At 40.6% G+C, this 19929-nt stretch overlaps 1 protein-coding gene across 4 annotated transcripts in view; it reads right to left on the bottom strand.

Moving 5' to 3' along the window:
- Window positions 1–4668: 4668 nt before the first annotated feature.
- LOC109937816 (AT-rich interactive domain-containing protein 1A) overlaps window positions 4669–19929 on the bottom strand; it is a 123528-nt gene continuing 108267 nt past the window's right edge. For 2 of the 4 annotated variants that reach the window (XM_048612998.1, XM_048612999.1), the window contains exons 13-20: window positions 19636–19768; window positions 18637–18809; window positions 18343–18478; window positions 16653–16772; window positions 15971–16070; window positions 13001–13790; window positions 10231–10361; window positions 4669–7489 (exon numbers count right to left, since the gene is read on the bottom strand). In XM_048612998.1, the coding sequence (XP_048468955.1) occupies window positions 5789–7489; window positions 10231–10361; window positions 13001–13790; window positions 15971–16070; window positions 16653–16772; window positions 18343–18478; window positions 18637–18809; window positions 19636–19768 (3284 nt within the window). In that variant the 3' untranslated portion in view covers window positions 4669–5788. The remainder of the gene's footprint in view (window positions 7490–10230; window positions 10362–13000; window positions 13791–15970; window positions 16071–16652; window positions 16773–18342; window positions 18479–18636; window positions 18810–19635; window positions 19769–19929) is intronic. The other 2 variants (XM_020536318.2, XM_048613000.1) reach the window with 1 other exon arrangement.

The raw sequence follows: 19929 nt of genomic DNA, 5'->3' as shown, positions 1-19929 counted from the left end.
TAGAGGAGAGAGCATTAGAGAGGAAATATCATTGAAGCATTCAAAACTGAATAATTCTGATGAATCAAGTAGGAAGAAGTGGTTTTCTCAGGAAGATGATCAAAACTAAAAAGCAAAAGAATTGGGTGAATAAGAAGTTTTCACAATTATCTGAAGGCATTATGTGAAAGATTGCCGGCAACAGATTCCATAGGAATTTTCAAAAAGGCACTTTGACATGTATTTGAAGCTAACGAATTTGCAGGGTTATAGAGAAAAGGTTGGGACATGGAACTAAATTGGGCAATTCTTTCAACAGGCTCGCACAAGTTTGGTGAGCTTCCTCCTGTTCTATAAAGTTGTATGATTTTTCCACTTAATTTTTCAGCAGTTGCTTGACAGCAACTTAAGCAGCCTAATGCAATTAGTGAATTAAGGCATTTAAACCCAGTGTTAGAACAAGTAGACATGTCTGGGGTGAAATGAGTCTTTAATATAATTATCCACAGACCACAATGCTACTAAAGTCATGACAACATGAGTCACCTCAGAATAGCCACTATAAACTGAAGCCAGTAGCACTTGAGAGAACTCTTAATGACCCTTTTTGCTGAAAAGTGGAAATACTTAGGATAAAACTAGATCAGAGAAACAATCTGTGGGAGAATGAGCAGTAACTGGATTCAAAAATCAAAAAGTATATTCAAGGAAACTCAGCAGGTATTTTAATTCTATTTTTACTATTTAAGGTGCTACAGTAAGGTGTGGTCAGGCAGGGTACAGTCAATGAATAGTAACTAATTACATTATAAGCTACAAACTAATCTATAGAACTAAAATAATCAATTTAACAATAATTTTGGCAAACAAGTGAGCAATTTAAATAGACACAGCAGGGTACGTAGTATGTAGTTAATTTTAGCACATGGAAAGAGATTAAATTAACCCAAGAACATAAAAACAAATTGTAAGCACTTAAAATAAATATTGGTCCCTAAGAGGGTAGATACAGGAGAAATTATGTGGAAGGCGGGCATAACAGAAAAGTTCAACATATATTTTATTCCTATCTTCACAATGGAAGATATAAATTACATACCAGAAATAAACAATTATTAGGGGGCTTGTAAGAGTCAGTAACTTATTCAACAGGTTAAAAAGTGTTACACAAATTTAAGGGGTTAAAAGCTGACAAATCCCCAGGATCTAATAACCAGATTCTAAAAGGGAGCCGATAGTGGATGTACTGTGATTTTCCAAAATTCCCTAGATTCCAGAATCCACCTTGAAGGATTGGAAGCTAACAAAGTGTAACACTCCTATTGAAGGGGAGTACAGAAAACAGACAGATCAATTAGCTTGACATCAGTCATCAGGAAAATGCTGGAATCTATTATTCTTAACTTAGAAAACAAAAGTATGATCTGAGTCAAAGGTTTATAAAAGGGAAATAATATACATCATTTAGCAAGTCAAGAGTTTTTGAGGATCTAAATAGTAGAGTAGATTAAGGGGCGCAAGTAGATGCAGTAATGGGTTTACAAAAGGCTTTCAATAAGAAGAGGGTACAAACGGGTGATCCAAATGATAGGTTTCATGGAGTTGGGGGCAATACATCAACATAAATGGAGGATAAAGAAGGGCTGTTTCAAGTGGACAGGCTCTAACTACTGCAGTGCCATAGATATACATCTGGGGCCTCAGCTATTACAAGCAAAATCAATGACTTGGATGAAATGGCTGAGTATTATATTTAAATTTGCTGATGAGACAAAGAGAATGTAATCTGCGAGGACAATTAGAGGTTACAAAAGATATTTGGATAATTTACATTGGTGGATCATAGAGTGGTAGGTGTAGTTTAATAAGTAAGCTATAGAAAGAATGAAACTTTTTTTTTTAAAAAAGGATCTGAAACCCCCTAAATGTTAATGGTCAGTGAATCTAATGTTGTAGTACATGGAGCACAGAGTTAACATGCAGGGTACAGCAAGTAATTAGGAAGGTAAGTGACAGAGTCATACAGCATAGAAGCAGACTCAACTCATCTGTGCTGACCAGACATCCCAATCTGACTTAGTCCTATTTGCCAGTATTCAGCCCATATTCCTTTAAACCCTTCCCTATTCATATACCCACCCAGATGCCTTTTAAATGTTGTAATAATACCAGTCTTCACCACTTCCTCTGACAGCTCTTTCCACATACACACCATCCCGTGTGAAAAAGTTACCCCTCCCTCAGGTCCCTTTTAAATCTTGGCTATTTCCCTGACCCATGCCCCCCATGATTTTATAAACATCTACATGGTCACCCCTCAGCCTTCAAAGCTCCAGGGGAAAAAAAACCCAGCCTATTCAGCCTCTCCCTATAACTTAACTCCTCCAGTGGCTGCTACATCCTTGTACGTTTTTTCTGCACCCTTGCATGTTGGACAACATCCTTCCTATAGAAGGACAACCAGAATTTACGCAGTGTGGCCTTTACTGCAAGGGCATAGGAAATACAACTGCACAGAAGTCTCGTTATAGTGGACAGGGCTTTAGTAAAGCCAGATGAGGATTATTATACAGTTTTACAGATGAGGATTATTATACATCCCAATGACAGGCCAGCTAAATTGAACACTGTTTGGAATTTTGAAGAATCTCTGGAAACCTCAGGATGCTTTACTTTTCTGTCTAAACAATGTACCTTGGAGCAGGCATTATATTGCATTGGTTTCCTAAATGCTTAAGATGTTGGATAGGGTTACCACAAACTTTGACAAGTACATCACTATTCTATCAAAATGCTTGAAATAGGCAATTCATGTTTGTTCCTTGCAATGGTGTCCAAATGCTGTTTACAAAGACACAATGACATGAGGTAACTAGGCTTTATTTCCCTTTGTAGGAATGGGTTCAATGTCAAATGCTGCCTTGATGTTGAAAGGAGTCTCACGTCCCCTATGCAATTCAGATCTGTCTGCTTTCAGACACAGTTTGTAATAAGGTCTAGGGTCAAGTGATCTTGGTGGAATTCAGCTCAGGTTAGATGCAGTGAAGCAGAGTGAAGTTACGGGGTTGACAGTAATAGCAGCACTTATTAGTTGTCAATACAAGCCAAGACCTTTCTGATTGGTGTGGTTCAGTTTAAGTTAAGTGGCACTCAACTATTGAAGGGAGATGCAAGGGGAAAGGAAACATGAAAATTAGTAAACTGTGCCTTGCCATTTTTGTCATCATGGTGACATCATCTTCACTAACAATGTCCATGTTCCATATTACCAGTGAGTAGAGTCCATACTGGACAGTTGCAATAACAGTCCATATTAAAAAGCTCGAGCTTGCAGATACCCTCCGCAGAATTTGGATTCTAAAGTAACCTAAATTAATTACTATTTAAGTTTTATTTATTTACCACTAATCTTACAGCAATAATGCTGAACCCGTGAGCACTGGTCATTCAATATTTCAGAGTGTCCATTTCTAGTGGGGCACAGGATGTTTTTCCTTTTCAGCCAGTGAAACGAAATCTGGAGACAGAACAGCTTCAGCAGTCCTTCTGCTGTATTATGCTACCTGAACCATGGTGGCAGTGTGGAGACTACAAATGGCCTAAATCAAAGAGACTAATCAGCCAAGTCCCTATTTCAGTCTTGTCGGGATCCCACATCAAAACATATGCACAGGCAGTTGTACACATGATCTGACTCAGCTATGACACCCTGTCCAACAACCTGTTGGCATGCCAATGCTTACAGATTATATGCATCATATATATATAGGTATGGAGAGAGTAATCACTCAACATCAATGAATACAATTAAGTCATTCAGTGGCAAAGAAAAAAATTAAAAAGAGAAAACCGTTACTACCATTGGCATTACTGAACAACGGATGTCAGTGGAACAGCTCCTCTTAAATATAGATATACAGTGGGGCCACATAATTCAAAATGCTGCAATACTTGGTGTAGGATCAGAATTTAAGTTCAACAATTGTAATGACTTATTAATTAATCCCTTTGATCTTGTTGGTGTGATGGTTCTGCATTTCCAAATGGCCATTCATCACTAATAACCTTGGATAACAAATGTCAACAGGCCATTTCACCATGGAAAGCAGCACAACTGAGCCAAATGGCAATCTCACCAAATATCTACACAGTACTTCCAATGGTCCAACCCTGCTCACAAAGAACTTGAAAATGCACACTCATCCGTTTACTTCAGCATCTGGTCCAGTTATGGATTTGTTGCAAATTATTCTTGGCATGCAGCATTTATGAACATTCTCCAATGGCTTGGATGAGTGATTTGTTTAGCCGACATGCTTTTCTAGATTGTACTCAAACTCTGGAGTTTTTATATTGTTGTCAACCAGGTAATCATGAGCAAGTGGAACAACCTGTTTAATACTCCCCTACTAGAAACCAACGCATGGAGTCCAGAATCAGTATACAACACATATACTGGACCTCCTGTGTCAAGTGTCCCCTTCCACTCCAGATACATTACATGTACTTTAGTAGCTCTTGTTCAAGCAGTTAATCTGTGTCAGGCTCTTTTCACCATTGCAATAGTCAAGCTTAAGCATTCAAATTCTAAACAGATACATAAAGACTGTCTTGATTTGCACTTGGAACACACGTTTTCCAAAGTACATGTCTACAAACTGCAAAAATGAACGAAAACCTCCACAGCTCTTACCAAGATTTAATGTACATTTATTCTTAACACGTGGAACATATAGTATAAAGATTTCATACTGAATAAATGATATTCATTAAGCCAAAGGAAAAAGGAGGAATTTACATCAAGTTTTAGCTACATTGTCTGAAATACAAATATGCAGATTTCATAGCACTGAAAAATCTCAAGTTGTGTTTCTTCATCATTTTTTGAGCTTCAACTGAACCTAAACTTTTTTCCACACCTTGATTATAAAGGAAAAACGTGATCTGTTGCTCTCCTTGAACTAGAGCACAACTTTATACATACAGAAACTTGTACATTACCCTCGCAGGATATGGCCGATGGAAATAAAAGCTATCGTCACTTCTCGCTTGACCATGTCATGAAAATTGTAAACCTCATTCTACGAGAGAAGGAAAAAAAACAACCAACTCTGAGGGTATGTGCATTGTACAACTTCTATATACAATCACAGCTCAGGGGCTGAGGCTGCAGTTTAAAACCAGTCAAGAAGTGAAAGAGGACAGTCCATACAATCAAGGGGAGGTCAGGGTGTTGTAGATACACACATGATACTTTAAGGGGGAAAAAGCCTTTTTCACGTTTACTGTAAACTAAAAAGTTTTAAAACTACAGTTTGCTGCCAAACCAGCATTTCTCAATGTGAAACATTGCTTACAGCTGGTCGAAGGTTACATACGTCTAGGGTCTAATGCACAGGCTGTCTCCTGCATGGCATACACATAGCTTCCGATGAGCCACCTTCCAGTGGTTAAGTTATAATTCAGGGTACAGCACTGAACCACAAAGATTTCCCAAGTCACTTAGCTTCCAAAATTTACCATAAAAACCTTGAAGCAGGGCCCTCCAGGAATGAGGCAGTCTCCCAAACTCACTGTAAACGAGACAGCAACTTTGGTTAAAAAATTTCAGACTTTTACACAGGCAGCAAACATTCATTGTTTCTTTTTCCTCTGGTACTTGATCAAAATGACTACAATATCCTTCCATTGTTAAGAGTGGGTGGGGGCAGATTTTGGGAACAGAGGTGGTTTTTGCATAAATAAAGACAGAAACAGTCGATTTAAAGATCTCCACTCACGCACACACACGGTAAGGTTCCCACGGCTGTCATGACTGGCCTATCATGAAGAGTACATCACAAATTACATTTGTAACCAGAGAGTTCAGGAGGGGCGATACAGAGATATCTAGCAGTCGCGCCTCATGCAATGTGAACTCAGAGTGGTTTTCTTCTACTTTCGCCATTGCCAGCAGGGCCTTAGCTGCCCGGCGCATCATGTCCATACTTGTTGGCTCAATAGGTGCAGTCTGCAAGTGCATGAGGCTGGGCTGACTCTGCTGGAGCTGAGTGGCAGCAAGGCTATCCTCCAAAAAACCCAGAAGGTTACTGATGCTTCCCTTTCGAACTGCAATTGCTCGGGCAGCCAGGCTATCTCCTTGTGCCAAGTTTGCCAACAGCACCACACACATTTCACGACACACCTGGCTTTTCCGTTCCCCAATGAGTCGGACCAATATCCCATAAAGTTTCTCCAGGCGGCTAAAAGGTGGTGTTGCCAGGATCAGGTCTACATTACTGTCCTGGATACTGAGTTTACACAAGCTCTCTAGGACAAGTCTCTGGGGAGAGAGCATTACGTTGGGTCCTAGCGTTGGGAAAGGGTCCTGGGCTTCTGCTGCAGGACACACAGCCCAGTGCAACAATCCATCCAGAATTGGCAAGCAGATACTCTCTGGATACAGAGACAGGTCCAGCTGCCCAGAAATGTTGGCCAATGTGACAAGAGTGTTTTCCCGTAATACTTCTAAACAATCCCACCACCACTCATCACTATCACAGCTGACGCCTTCATCCTCCTCATCCTCCTTTTCATATGTTAACGGTGCCTGTTTCCGTTCAGGATGTTCATGGTGCTGCAGGATCAGCTTGCCTAAGATGAGCAATAAGCCAGGGTGCTTTGACATCTCTGCATCATTCCCAGGCACAAAAGACAAGCTGCGGACGATATTTGATATACAGATGCACCGCTTTGCTAAAGAGTCCTGCCAGTCTGCCATCATACATAACGGTACCTCATCCCTGCTGCAAGGCTCATCCTCAAGAATTTTGATATTTTTATGACTTTGTGCCTGATGAATAGCAAAAGGAAATTTGCTGCTCTCCATGTTCCCTTCTACTGAGCCATTTACAGCTTCCTTGTTCAAGGAGCCAGGCCTAGCTGACAGAACATCATCCATGGTCGCAGTTATACTTTTCTCGGACCCCTCAACCATTGCTGTTGTCTCAGTTTCACCCTCTGCTGTCACTTTTTTGCTCTCGACTGTGTGCCTTTTCACAGATCCTGCATGGGGTGTTGTTCGTTTTCGCGGCAGTACCTGCGTCTTACCCTCAAAGTGTGTTTGGATGTGTTCTGTAGTGTCACCTCCCCCAATCTGCCAGTGTAGCAATCCACTGTCGAATTCCTGCACCCTGCCCAACTTATCTGAACGATCCACCACAAATTGGTCACTCTTTCTAACTATTTTCACAGGAAGTCTATCAAACTTGCTGATGTGCTTAGGATTTTCCTCTGTACTCTCAATGGCATTGGTATCCTCGGTCATATTAGCTGCCATTTCTTCCTCACTTATAACGTACTCGTCTTCCTCCTCCTCAAACTCTGACTGCAGTTTTAATTTTCCAAACCGCTCTGGATCCAGCAGTGTCTTTTGGCCAGGGTCCCCGATCTCATATTCTTTCAGAATTCCAAATATCTCAATCAAGCATCGCCTGAAATACTCCACCAGAAGCTCCAAGAATCCAGGTAACTGGGGAAAGATAAAACAGAGGTGAAGGATTGATCAAACACAGGTTAGTACGTCTAAGCATAAACCAGTGAAAGTTAAATAGACTCCAGTATAATAGAACATAAAATTCCAGTCTTGTGCCCATTCACTCAAATCCTGGAACAATTAAACTGCAGAGGTAAACTGCATTTCGCTTGTGCACCAATTCTCAGAATCTGCAGCATAAAATGTCTGGAAGCATGGATGTCTGATCTGAGGTCCAAGGGAGATGGACATTGACAGTCCTGAACTGGCACCATTACAAAGCCATAAGTTAGTACAGAATAAACCTATTTTAAAAATAGGCTGCGTTCGCTGACAACAGCACATTCACATCATGCACTGCTTAAACTCTCATGTGCATTTCAATTGGTTTGTGGAGCAAGATCCAAGGAGCGAGCCTCCCCAACCCGAGCCACACAACCACCCAAGCCCATGTGATGAAGCCCCTTTCAAATTCACGCTGCTTCTTTGCACATACACAGTGCAGCCCTTTCACATGATATTATCGACATTGAGAGGTGATGTAATCAGTCTGGGATTGTGCATACGCATGTTTCCAAACTACTCGCATGGGCAGGCGTCAATAGTCAATGCCTAGCAAATGTTAATTTAATTGCTTTAGAAGTTCTTCTTATAATCTTTTATAAGATTTGCTCTCCCTTTCTGAAGCTGATTTGTATTAGTATGCAATTTATTGGCAATTCTTCAACCAAGTGGCTTCTATTCATGCAAACCCTGATGAGAATGATCACTGAATCATATGGTACTGAAGACCATTTGGTCCATCTCATAGGTTCAGTATGGATCTAAGGAAGAACTACCCAATTGGCACCACTTCTCCACTGTTCTCTTGAAATCGCTCTCTTTTCAGGTCTCTTTCCAAGCCTTTTTTAAAAAAGGTTACTACTGTATCTACTTTTCCCATGCTTTCTGGAAGTGCAACTAAAATTCTCAGCGTTGCTCTGATTCTTTTGCAAATTGTTTGAACTCGTGTCTTCTGCTTACTGATCCTTCTGCTACTGGAAATGGTCATTCCCAACTACATTATCAACATTTTCACAACTTTATGTCTGTACCAAATCAACCTTCAACTTCTGTACTAAGAACCACCTAACTTTCTGACTCTCTGCAAACCCAAGCCCTTTAATCCTAGCACTATTCTAGTTAAACCCATCTTCACCTCCTCAGAGGCATTGGTATTCTTGAAACATGGCACCCAAAACTGAAATTATATTTTAAAAATTAAAAAAACCTCCAAGCTTTTTGCAAGTCTACTTTATAAAGCCAGAATCTCATCTATAGCTTTCTCAACTTACTTTCAAATTTAACCTCCAGAAACACTGCAGAAGAGTTGGCATTAACACAGACTCAAATGGATTGCCCTGTGCTGTAAATTCAATGTTACCAGTTTTCCCATTGAATAAATGGAGCAAACCAATCTAAATGGAAGTTAATTTACTAATCCTCTTTCCTCCCATTAAGAAGCAACCTATAATCTGACCTGCAGAATGCTTCAAAAGAAACCAACTACAGATCATGGCTCATTACTCCCTCCTGTACACATTTCTCCACTGTTTGCTTGTCAGCAAATTTGTGTTCTATTATGACACAATGGTTTAGGCAGCCAGCCACAGCATCAGTCGATTAGATGTAGTCAACGTCAACCTCCATGAAGCCCATTCTGGTCAGCCCTAATTAGAATTAGCTCCAAACTTAGCTGATATTCAGTTGGCAGGCAACAGCTGTCTTGCAACACAAAAAATAGCCAGCTTGGTGAATGGCTGCTGAATGAAGTACATGTGAACATGCTAAAGGGCCAGAGCTGAAGGAGTCCAAAGCAAAGGTCTGTGAGGCATCAGTAAAGACACATACCCCACTTAATTCTGGTGTCAATATCAAAAAAGACACTGTAGAACTTAATTTCACCCATCCTTCATTATCATGATTTTCTTTTAAATGATCATTTGGTATTTTGTGCCCAGAACACAACCAATATTGAAGTTTTAATAGCCAAAAATAAAGTTATTGCTATGAACGATGCAGCCAAGAATATAAGGAGGGTACACCTGGATTTACCATTCTTTCAAACTCAACTTCAAATTGTATTTCCATGCAGATGGCCCACTCCATATTAGTGAATAAAGCCCCTCTATTGCTTCCTTCCACATCTCACATGACAGCAATTCCAATGCATCGTCTTCATGTGGGAGGTACACTGACCAAGACTGGTAGTTGTGTTGTTTCAATGCGTTTCTGATGATGTCTCACTGCAGCTCACAGATATCACTAAATTAAGGAGACGCTATGCCCAAGACAGGGCATGATTTTAAGTTATGTTATGTTAAATGTAAAAAGTTGAAAAGGGCCAAATTTCTTCACATACATTTCAGGTCTCCTCTTCTCCAAACATTTGATGAGAAAGGCAGCAAGAATGACTAACATAAGCATAAATAATTGTAAGCACACACGAGCTGCTATGTCTCACAGTAGTTTGCACACTTGCAGATGCCTGGACAATAAGCGATCAGCTGAATCACCATTGCACTAAGTTTATTCTATTCAGATAGTTATCAGAAACTAGCACTCAGACAAAAAAGATGATACTTTCTTTTAAAAACACAATGTGCAGAACCCAAACTCTGGTCAATCTTCAATTCCAAATGCTGCCTTGAGTGATCAGATTGTATTCCATTCTGCAAGTTTTGTTCATTGTTACTCACCTGAGAGAGTGTGAAGGTGGCTACACTGCTATCATCGTATAGTAAAATATTAATGGTATCCAAGGCCCAGGTACTTTCAGCCAGGAGGCCAGATTTAAGGGACATCATCACCCGCCAAGCCTCTGGGGTGCCTGGGAATGAAACACAAGAACGTTCTTTTAACCATAATCCAGGGACAATTTATCACATTCACAACACATTATGCTATTTTTTTCAATCTTTCTCCTCCCTCACTCTTTAATAAATACAACCGATGATTTTTTTTTTTTTTTAAAAAAACCTTTCTTTTTTTCCACTCCAGTTCAAATACATTGCCTTACTATTTTATGTGTATTGACAATTTTTTTTTTTTTTTTTTAATAAATTTGTATTGACAAGGTTTGCCACACACTATTCATCGCTGTCAACTATGCCTCAGTTGGTAGCACTCAGGCCTCTAAATCCCAAGGCTGTGGGTCAAGGCCCACTCAAGGACTTTTGTGCTAAAGTCCAGGCTGACACTCCAGTGTAGCCCTGTCAGAGGTGCCATCTTTCAGATTAAACTTTAAATTAACTCCTTCCTTTCCAGGTGGACTCAAAGATCCCAAGGAAATATCTCAAGAAACTGCAGAGGTGATACTGCCACTGTCCGAGCTAATATTATGCCCTCAATCAACAGCAACAAAATACATATCTAGTCACCGTTACATTGATGTATGTGGGAGTTTTTGCTGTGCTATTTCCTACATTAGAATAGGTTGATCACACTTCAAAAAGTAGGTTATTGAAATTGCTAAATAAACGTAGTCTTTTCCCCAAAGAAATCATCTCAAACTCCAGAGTCTTTTCCTATAAGCTGCACCACAGATTGAAATCTAAGTTTGACGTGAACACATGAATACTCAAATTACATTCTCTATACTCCACATCATATTCAGCCTTCTTCATAAAAAAGTAGCCAGTCTGTTTATCTGGTCAAATGAGTAGTAGTGCTAACGGAATGTGGTCCTAGCTGCAGCCCATCGACCAACAATTTGAAAATAGCGTGGGGATCCATTGGATCGATCTTGCCTATGTTGGGTCTTCAAAATGAAGTCGTCCCACTCACTTGCTCTTTACCAATGGACCCTGTTTTCAGCTTACTCCACAATTGCCATTCTTCCTAAAATATCAAACACACAAGTGCTCTGTGAAGAGAAGTAAAATTCTAACAGTATCTTGAGCTTGTTTGTTTACTTTATGTGCAAGTCCATGGCCAAGCTTCCCACAGCAGCAATTGATCTGGTCAGTTTGCTGTTTAAATTTTATTCCTGGAGAACAATCCAGACCTATGAAGAATGCAAAGTAGTAGGCCACTCAATCTTTCAAGCCTGGTCTGCCATTCAATAAGATCATGGCTAAACTGATTTTTAACTTCAGCCCTACATTCCTTATATCCCCTTGGTAATCAAGAATCTGCCTCTGCCTCAAAAATATTGAGATTCTGCATCTTCTGTTCTGAAGGAAATTCCAAAAGACTCTCAATGCACAGAGAAAAAATGTTTCCTCATCTGTCTTAAATTGGTGATCCTTTCAACTGTAACACTCATTCTAGATTGTCTCAAGAGGAAACATCCTTTCTATTCACTCGGTCAAATCCCCTCAGGATCTTATGTTTAATCAAGTCACCTCTGACTCTTCACCCACAGTGAATGCCTCAATGGAGGTGAATCATACAAAACATTCAGCCACATCTTTTTAAAAACTTACAACAAAGGTCATGCAGGCACACCAATGTCACGGCAACATCACCAATGAATAAACAATTGCACTAAAAGCAGCAAAATGCAGAACACAGTTAATTCATTAAACACTTAAAAGCATTTCAGAGAGAAACAGAAAATAAAAATCTGACCAGTAATAACTCATTACTTGCGCAAAATACCATTCCCAGAATATACAACCAGATAGATATCTCTACTTAGGGCTGCTTACGCAACTAACATTTCTTTTCATCCACTTGGCTGTTTTGTTTGAAGTCATCATTCTAGGCTTGTCAACCAGAGTATTTGTAATCAAAACTATCCTCACTACCTTTCAATTTATACATCTAAAGCACGCCACAAAATCACCCACTTTTTCTAATGCAGATCAGGAAAATTCTAGGGATGGCAGAGAAAGAGGTCAGCAACAGCGATAATTATAAGCCATCAATTGAAAATCTGTTATTCAAATATCCAGCACCAAGCTCAAAAAGCCTTTTAAATATTAGTACAAAAATACTTCCATTAAATTTCTGTACAAACCGGGTGGACTTGAACAGGTTGGAAATTTTGTACCAAGGTAAAATATCAATTTCTGGATAATTTTCAGGGATTCATGCTGAAAGACATTTCAGATCTTTGCTGACTCAGAAACATCACTAGAATAACTTATTACATGTGGAACCAGAAAAAGGCCTACTTCCACACGTCCCCGGCAAAGGGGTAAGACTGCACACAGCATTCCTATCAAAACTTCACTTTAAAAAGCACAGATATAGCAAATTGCTAACCAGCAGTGTTCTATACAGGAGCTTAGGTCTGTAATGTTTAATGTTTACCTGAAATGTCTTCTAAGCACAGTCTCTAACATCACCCCATGTGTCAAATTCTGGCAGGCCTCTAAAGAAATGATTGACTAAATGTACCCATTAACAGACCACACAAATTCCACTCAATTTAGACATAGATCAGTACTGTTAAACTCCTAGTTTAATGCTCTGAGCTCTTTGAATATTAACGATCAAAACATTACAATTATCACTACTTACCAATATCCTTAGTGGTGAGCCTGCGCCGAGATTTCAGGACTGGTTGAGATGCTTCTACAGAACCAGGAGGAAAAGTGATGTCTCGTCTCATCAGTGGAGGCTGCGTAGAGGGTACTGAAATGTGAGATGCAGGAATCGGGGGTCCAACCTTTTGCATCTTCATGCTTGAATGCAGAAATGGTGATTTATTGGGTGAGGTACGGTTCTCCAACGGTCGTGGCATGGGAGCTGGGCTAGAGACCTGGGAAAGATGGTTTGGCACTGATGGAGGAGTTTGGTAGGTGGACTGGGATGGCCTTGTAATTGGGGGAAGAGGAGTAGAGGGGGTGAATGATGGTTGGCGTTGGTTGACATGGGAAGCCCACTGCCCTTCATGGTTCATTCTCTGATCAGGTCCCATCATCTCTTCAGAACGATTCATGCTGTGAAATCCTGAAGCTTGTGGTGGCGCACCAGGACCTTGCCGATTTGGGTAATTGTAAGCCATGTCATTTCGTCCTGGCCACACAGTACCTTGTGGTCCTTCAGGAGGAGACTGTAGTGGGCCCATCATCTGTGGGGGCACAGGCTGCTGCGAGGTTGAGCCAGGGGGACCTTGCATTCTCTCTCTACCATACTGAAAAGGAAACTGATTCTGCACTGGCCGACGATCAGAACCAGGATAAGCATTGCTGTACTGGTTATACAGATCTTGCTGAGATTGCTGGGCTGTGTAGGGCATCCCATACATTTCACCTTCATGCCGCTTAGCTGGAGGTCCATACGACCCATCCATCTGGCGTTTGAAGTTCTGACAAAAATAAGGAAAATGCTCAGAATTCTTAAACTCCTACAAATGGAAGACAGTAAGGATGACACTAAAACAAAACTTAGGCAGCTAAGGCAGTTGACAGCAGGACCAATAACAGTCAGATGTTCAAGAAAGCAGACGAGTCACTATTTCAGGAGATTGAGGAAATTAGAGGTGGTACGTGGTAAAATGGGGGAAGGGAGAGAATCAAAAATTAGGATGACAATTTACTTAAAGAAAAATCGCATTGCTTGGCGAGGTTAAAATGTCAGACAGGGAGCACAGGGATGCTGGTGAACGTGACTTAGTGCAAGCAGAGTTTAGACGACTTCAAGTCTACAGACAATGTAGGAGGGCTGGTCAGGAAAGGACGGAATAATCTAAAACAGGCATAAACAAAAGGTTTTAGCGAGCAAGTTGAGCTGGGGCGAGTCTGGCAACATTAGGGACAGAAACACTGGGTCAGATTTTGAGGAGTGGCAATCACATGCAGATTGTCACTGCACTCCTTCATTCTTCCAGAACAAGGCAGTACTGCATTTCTGACAGGGGATTTCAATCATGATTCGTTAAGAAATGTGGAAGCATAAAACCATTCTGAAAAGTCTGGGGAAGGGGAACCATATCCTTTTTTTCCATAGGTTTGGAGGTGGGGCGGGGGGATTGGAACTCAAAAAATTAAGGCCAAGCAGTCAAAGAGAAGGCACAGATTTGATCAGAAGTACATCTCTGGTGTTCTCAATATACAAGTCAAACCTGCTGTGCTTTTGGACGATGTTGCAAGGTAAATTACGTAGCTGAAAATAGAGGGAGTGGGCCAAAACATAAACCCTTGAACACCAGAAATAACAAGCTTGAGTGGGAGAAGTCATCCCCATAAATCTTTGGTTAAGTTCAATAACTGAAAATGGAAACTGTGAACAAGTGTCCCAATTTCACTCCTGGAAGATTTGGATTCAACTTGAAAACTTTGTCTCTTTGTTTTAGTCTTCGAGTTTCTCTGTAATTACCCTATCAAATCCTTTTAGGATTTAAAATACTTCAATCCATCAGATTTCAACCTCAAACAAAAAGGCAAAATACTGCAGATGTTCAAAGTCTGAAATGATCTTCCAGAACAATTTTGAAAGGGTTAACATTGAAATGAAGAAATTGGACTCAAAACGTTATTGGTTTCTTTCTCCACAGATACTATCAGACTTCATGAGTTTCTCTAGCATTTTGTTTGTTTCAGATTTCAACCTCTTAAAATCATGTGCACCCTAGCCTCAGAACTTATATTTGAAGCCTCGATATCATGAAGAAAAAAAGTTGCAGATGCTGGAAATCTGAAACACAACATGTAAGGGAAAACATTCTGTGTTTCTTGCTGATGAACATGAGTAATGCCAGCCCGATTAGCACATTGCTGCCTATCCCTAATTGCCCCAAGAAAGTGATGACAAGCTGCCTTCTTTAACTGTTGCAGTGCACGTGGTGTCAGTACACCCAGAATGCTGTTAGAAAGGAAATTTTGACCCAGAAACATCAAAGGAACAGCAATATAGTTCCAAGTCCGAATGGTGTGCGACTTGGAAGGAATTTTACAGGCGTTGGCATTTCCATGCAATTTCGGCTCATTTCCTTCTGGGTTAGCGCCTGAGGGTTTGGAAGATTCTGCTAAAGGGGCTGTAGGGAGTTCCTGCAATGCTTCTTGCATATGATACACACTGCTGCTACTGTGCATCAGCATTGGACAGAATAAATATTGAAGGTGGTGGATGGGCTATCAATCACTTGTTTTATGTCACCTTCTGATTTTAAAGCACTTCAGAATGGACAAGCAGGTGAAAAAAAAACCTACATTTGACAAAAATCCAGCAAAACTGCATTAATGCAGTGACTAGTTTTCCAAATTCAGGTTCTTGTTATCCCACCCCAGCCTGGCTCTGTTAGTCTGATTGCATCCAGATCCTAAGAAATTCTCCATTCTTACTCAAGAAAATTTCCTGCTCTCAACATTTAAGGGTTAGCACTTGAATACATAAACGTTGCAAACAATTCAAGTCAGCTGTTTCATCAAATGTCTATTTTTAAAAGAAAACAGAAACCACTTGTTTAAGACTGTTATGTCACCACACACCATGAAGAGAAGGCAGGTCTCTACATATGTTATCTGCCCAATATCCTATTCCACTTACTTGCTGTTGCTGCTGTGGAAACATTCCAGGTTGCTGGTTAGAATAAGACTGTCCAGCTGGAACCCCCTGTCCAGGATACTGGTTTCCATAAGGATCATGCCTAATATTATGGGAAGAAGTTGTGAGAGAGAACATCAAACTTAGTAGCTGCAGGAAGAGTGAAAAAGAGCTCGAGTGAAAAACAACCCCATATGACAACCTTTGATTTGAACCATCATTAACAATTGGTATGGAGCTTCTGGTGGATACATGCTACTGGAGAGGTACTGGTGGCTCTGCTGTGACAAAACCACAAGGAAGGAAAACACCTCTAAGATAGCTTTCAAATTTTTAATGGCAAGCTGAAATTTCTTCACATGTACACAAAGTGATCTTTTGGTTCAGCCCCCTTTCCCATGCAAACCTCTGAAAGTTTAGCCTGGATAGTTGAGTCAGTCCCCAGTGGTAAGGTTCACATTGCTTATCAACTCCAATGGTATTTTGTAAAATCAATCAGTCCCAAAACTAAGGGTGCAGAAATATGTCAACACTGTTCCAATTCTTGGTTCTTCTCTTCCCTCGTAATACACCAAGTATCTATAAACTTGAATACAATCTAAAGAGATTTGTCAAAATAATCAAGTCAAGAACAAAGCATCCATCTTTCGAAAAATACGTGAAAACAAGTGCCTAATGCATTTACCGTTGCTGTCCTGGATAACGGTTTGGAGAGTACATGCCGGAATCTGCATTGACTGGCACCACACTAGGCTGCGCTGTCACTGGTCCCAAAGTTCCCTCTGGGCCCATCCCATGTTCAGACCTTAAAAGAGGTGAAGGAGGAAAGAGCAAGATGAACGAAATACAGAAGAGTATGCACTGTGGAGATTTTATGCCTGTCACCCGACCCATGAGAAAGTTGGAGCCCACACCTTGAATGAAGGTGCAGTGTCCAAAGAGCTGTAATTGGAGGAAACCAGATGTAAAGTTTCACCTTACTGGACCGCAAAAGCAAAAAGCAGCACCAGTTCAAGTAAATACAAGAAAAATGACACCGATAGGTGGTGCATCTCAAGACTGCACTACAACAGCTTACTGTGAGAGCAATGTTCATCTGGTCTCTTTTGTTCAAGTTTTGGCCTTGCGTACAAGCTGGGTCTAAAATGTTAGCAACTGGCTACAGAAAAGAATTAACCACATCAGGTCTTGCGACTCATGGCTGGGTTGCCACTACACTATCCCAGCCCTGCCACATCTCTCCAATCAACATAGCGAGGCACTGCCCAAGTCAAAGAGTGAACGAACTGATAGCTGGGCTCATCAGCTCAATTTTGTTCTTAAAAATAAGAAATTATACTTCCCTTATGTTCAGATATTGACTACTCAGACATGTGGGAGACATTCCATGTGCAAGCTACATAGAAACTAAATTATAGGACTCACCATTTCCTATGCTACACATTTGAATCCTTTCAGCTTACCTCCCTACCAAATTGTTCACATGTTGTGTCAAACTCAAAAGAACCTAGATTCTCCATGCAACACATTCATGCTCTTCATAATATAAACCCACATTATACATAAACTCCATAAAACATAACTATGTAATACATCAGCCATTCTACAATATAGCCCAGCACTGCAATCCTTACAATCCCCATCTAAAACACAAACATACATTCTATAATCACGATTCACATGCAGCCTTTACATATAATCTTAATAACTACATATTAACACAATAGCCACCTTTCTAATCAATGTGCTCAGAGATCTTATTACACACCCCTGGAGCAGGTGGGACTTGAACCCAGGCTTCGAGGTTCAGAGGGAATGACACTACCAATGCACCACAAGAGGCCTTCAGCCAGCTTTTGTTGCTACTTGTAAAAGATAGACTACCTGCAATATCCCTACACAGCATATTGTTTTGACGTGCAGTAGCTACATCCAAATCCAGGTTCCAAGGTGCTTTATGTGTATGCAGAGAACAGATAAGGAAAGCATTCTACACAGCAAACCAAAATCATTGTACTACTGTTGCAATGGGGAAACAGTAGGCACAACTGTCCTTCATCTCTGCTTTTAAGTTTTGAGGAAGCAATAACTTTAAACTTTTATGGAGTAACTAACCAATCTAACAGGATCCATCTCATCACGTGTGCTAATTTAAATCTGGTAACTAAGTCCAGGTAGGAATTAATGTCTTGTTAAATGGGACCAAACCATTCACTCCAGCTTTAGGAATAAAAATATGAAATTCAACACAGACAATCCTCCAATATTAAACAAATAAACATTTAGCCAATGGGGTTAAGCTCATGGAAATTCCAATCCTAACACCGTGTTTTAGGTTAGGCTCTTCAGATTTTTGGAATTCTATTCAGACCTACCTCCTCTCAAATCCAGATCCATATGCATATTGCTGCCGTTGCCCCATACCTGTTGCAGGAGGGCGATTGTAAGGGTCTCCCATTCCAGTATTGGGAGCAAGTCCAGGAGACATGAAAGGGTCAGCTCCAGGAGCTACTGGGAGGAAGATGAGTGTCACTATGTTATGTACGAATAATCTCCGCCCCCACCCCTCAAATCACTAGTAAGAAAACTTTTGTGCCAATAACTGTCATTGACTAATCAAATTATGTCAAAAGTCTATTTTGGAGCATCAGTTTTAAAACTGTTTCTACCTTTCCTCATTCCACCAAATGGATCCTTGTTGGGCTCGTATGGCATGCGGGCCATTAAATCCGTGGTGTTCATGTTGGGCGGGTATGCAGGGTTTTGAGTCACAGTGGTCCTCTTCTGGAAAGCTGGATCACTACTGTCTGCAAATGGATCCTGGACACTCACAGAGTTGCTCCTGAATTTAAATGCAACATATTAGACAGGTAAAATTTTCTGTAAGATGTCATTTCCTTCCTACTCTCACTGACAACTAAATAACATCAGAACGTGTGGTAGAAACATCACAAAGCAACCAGCTCTTCAAGCTGATGGTCACAGATTGTAATACCACGGGATGACCCCTTCTCAAATCTGTCAAACATGACTCTAATGCAGCATATAAAAATTCCACATGGCTTTAATTTTTTTTTCATGATACAATCATCCCCATGCCTTCATTGGAGTTTCCTGCATGAATAAGTAACAGTTTCTCTGCCCAATCATTCAAATCCAAGCAAAAACAGTTACTTGCTTAAAATTCATTTACGGGTTGAGGGCATTGGCCTGTCTTTGTTTACCACCTCTGGTTGATCTTGAACTTAGTGGCTCTTTAAGCCATTTCAGGTGCCAATTAAGAGTCAACCATGTTTCTGAGAGTCACAAAGGCCAGACAGGGTAAGGATGGCCAGCTTCCTTACATAAAGGACATTAGAGAATCAAAATGGGTTTTTACTACAATTTAAAATGGGTTACTTGACATCACCATTAAGCCAGCTTTTTTTTTTTAAAATAGATAGTTTAACTTGTGAAATTCAAATTTCACCATCTGCAATGGTGAGATTTGAACCCTGGACTCAGAACACTAGCCTGGAACTCTGGATTACCATTAAAATGACATTATTACAATGCCTTCCCTTCTCTTGCTGAGATGAGATAATTCTAACATTACCACAACCAGCCCAACATCAGCAGAATTGACAATTTGAAAGCTGATACACCTTGTACATTACAGTTCGTATTACCTGGAACCTGGCATTGGTTGAACATGGCTATGGGGTGTTGATACAGGCGTTGGTGGTTTTATATCTCCTCCCTCTGCCATCGAGCTGCTGGTGGACTGTGGGGTCTGAGGACCCTGCAGAGAACCTGAACCAGCTGCAAAAGAAGAGATTACTACTTAATAGCCAAAAGAGTCCAGAATTGTCTGAAAATGTGTGCGAATACGACAGTGTGATGTTAACTTATGGTTGAAAGAACACGGTGGGGGCAACACAATGGGGAAAACGTTGGGGGGGGGGGGGGGGGGGGGGGGGGGG

The sequence above is a fragment of the Rhincodon typus genome, chromosome 27 (assembly GCF_021869965.1).
Source record: "Rhincodon typus isolate 14 chromosome 27, sRhiTyp1.1, whole genome shotgun sequence".
In the NCBI taxonomy this organism is placed as follows: Eukaryota; Metazoa; Chordata; class Chondrichthyes; order Orectolobiformes; family Rhincodontidae; genus Rhincodon; species Rhincodon typus.
The sequence above is the reverse complement of the archived record's forward strand: the minus strand, read 5'-3'. Positions and strand labels throughout refer to the sequence as shown.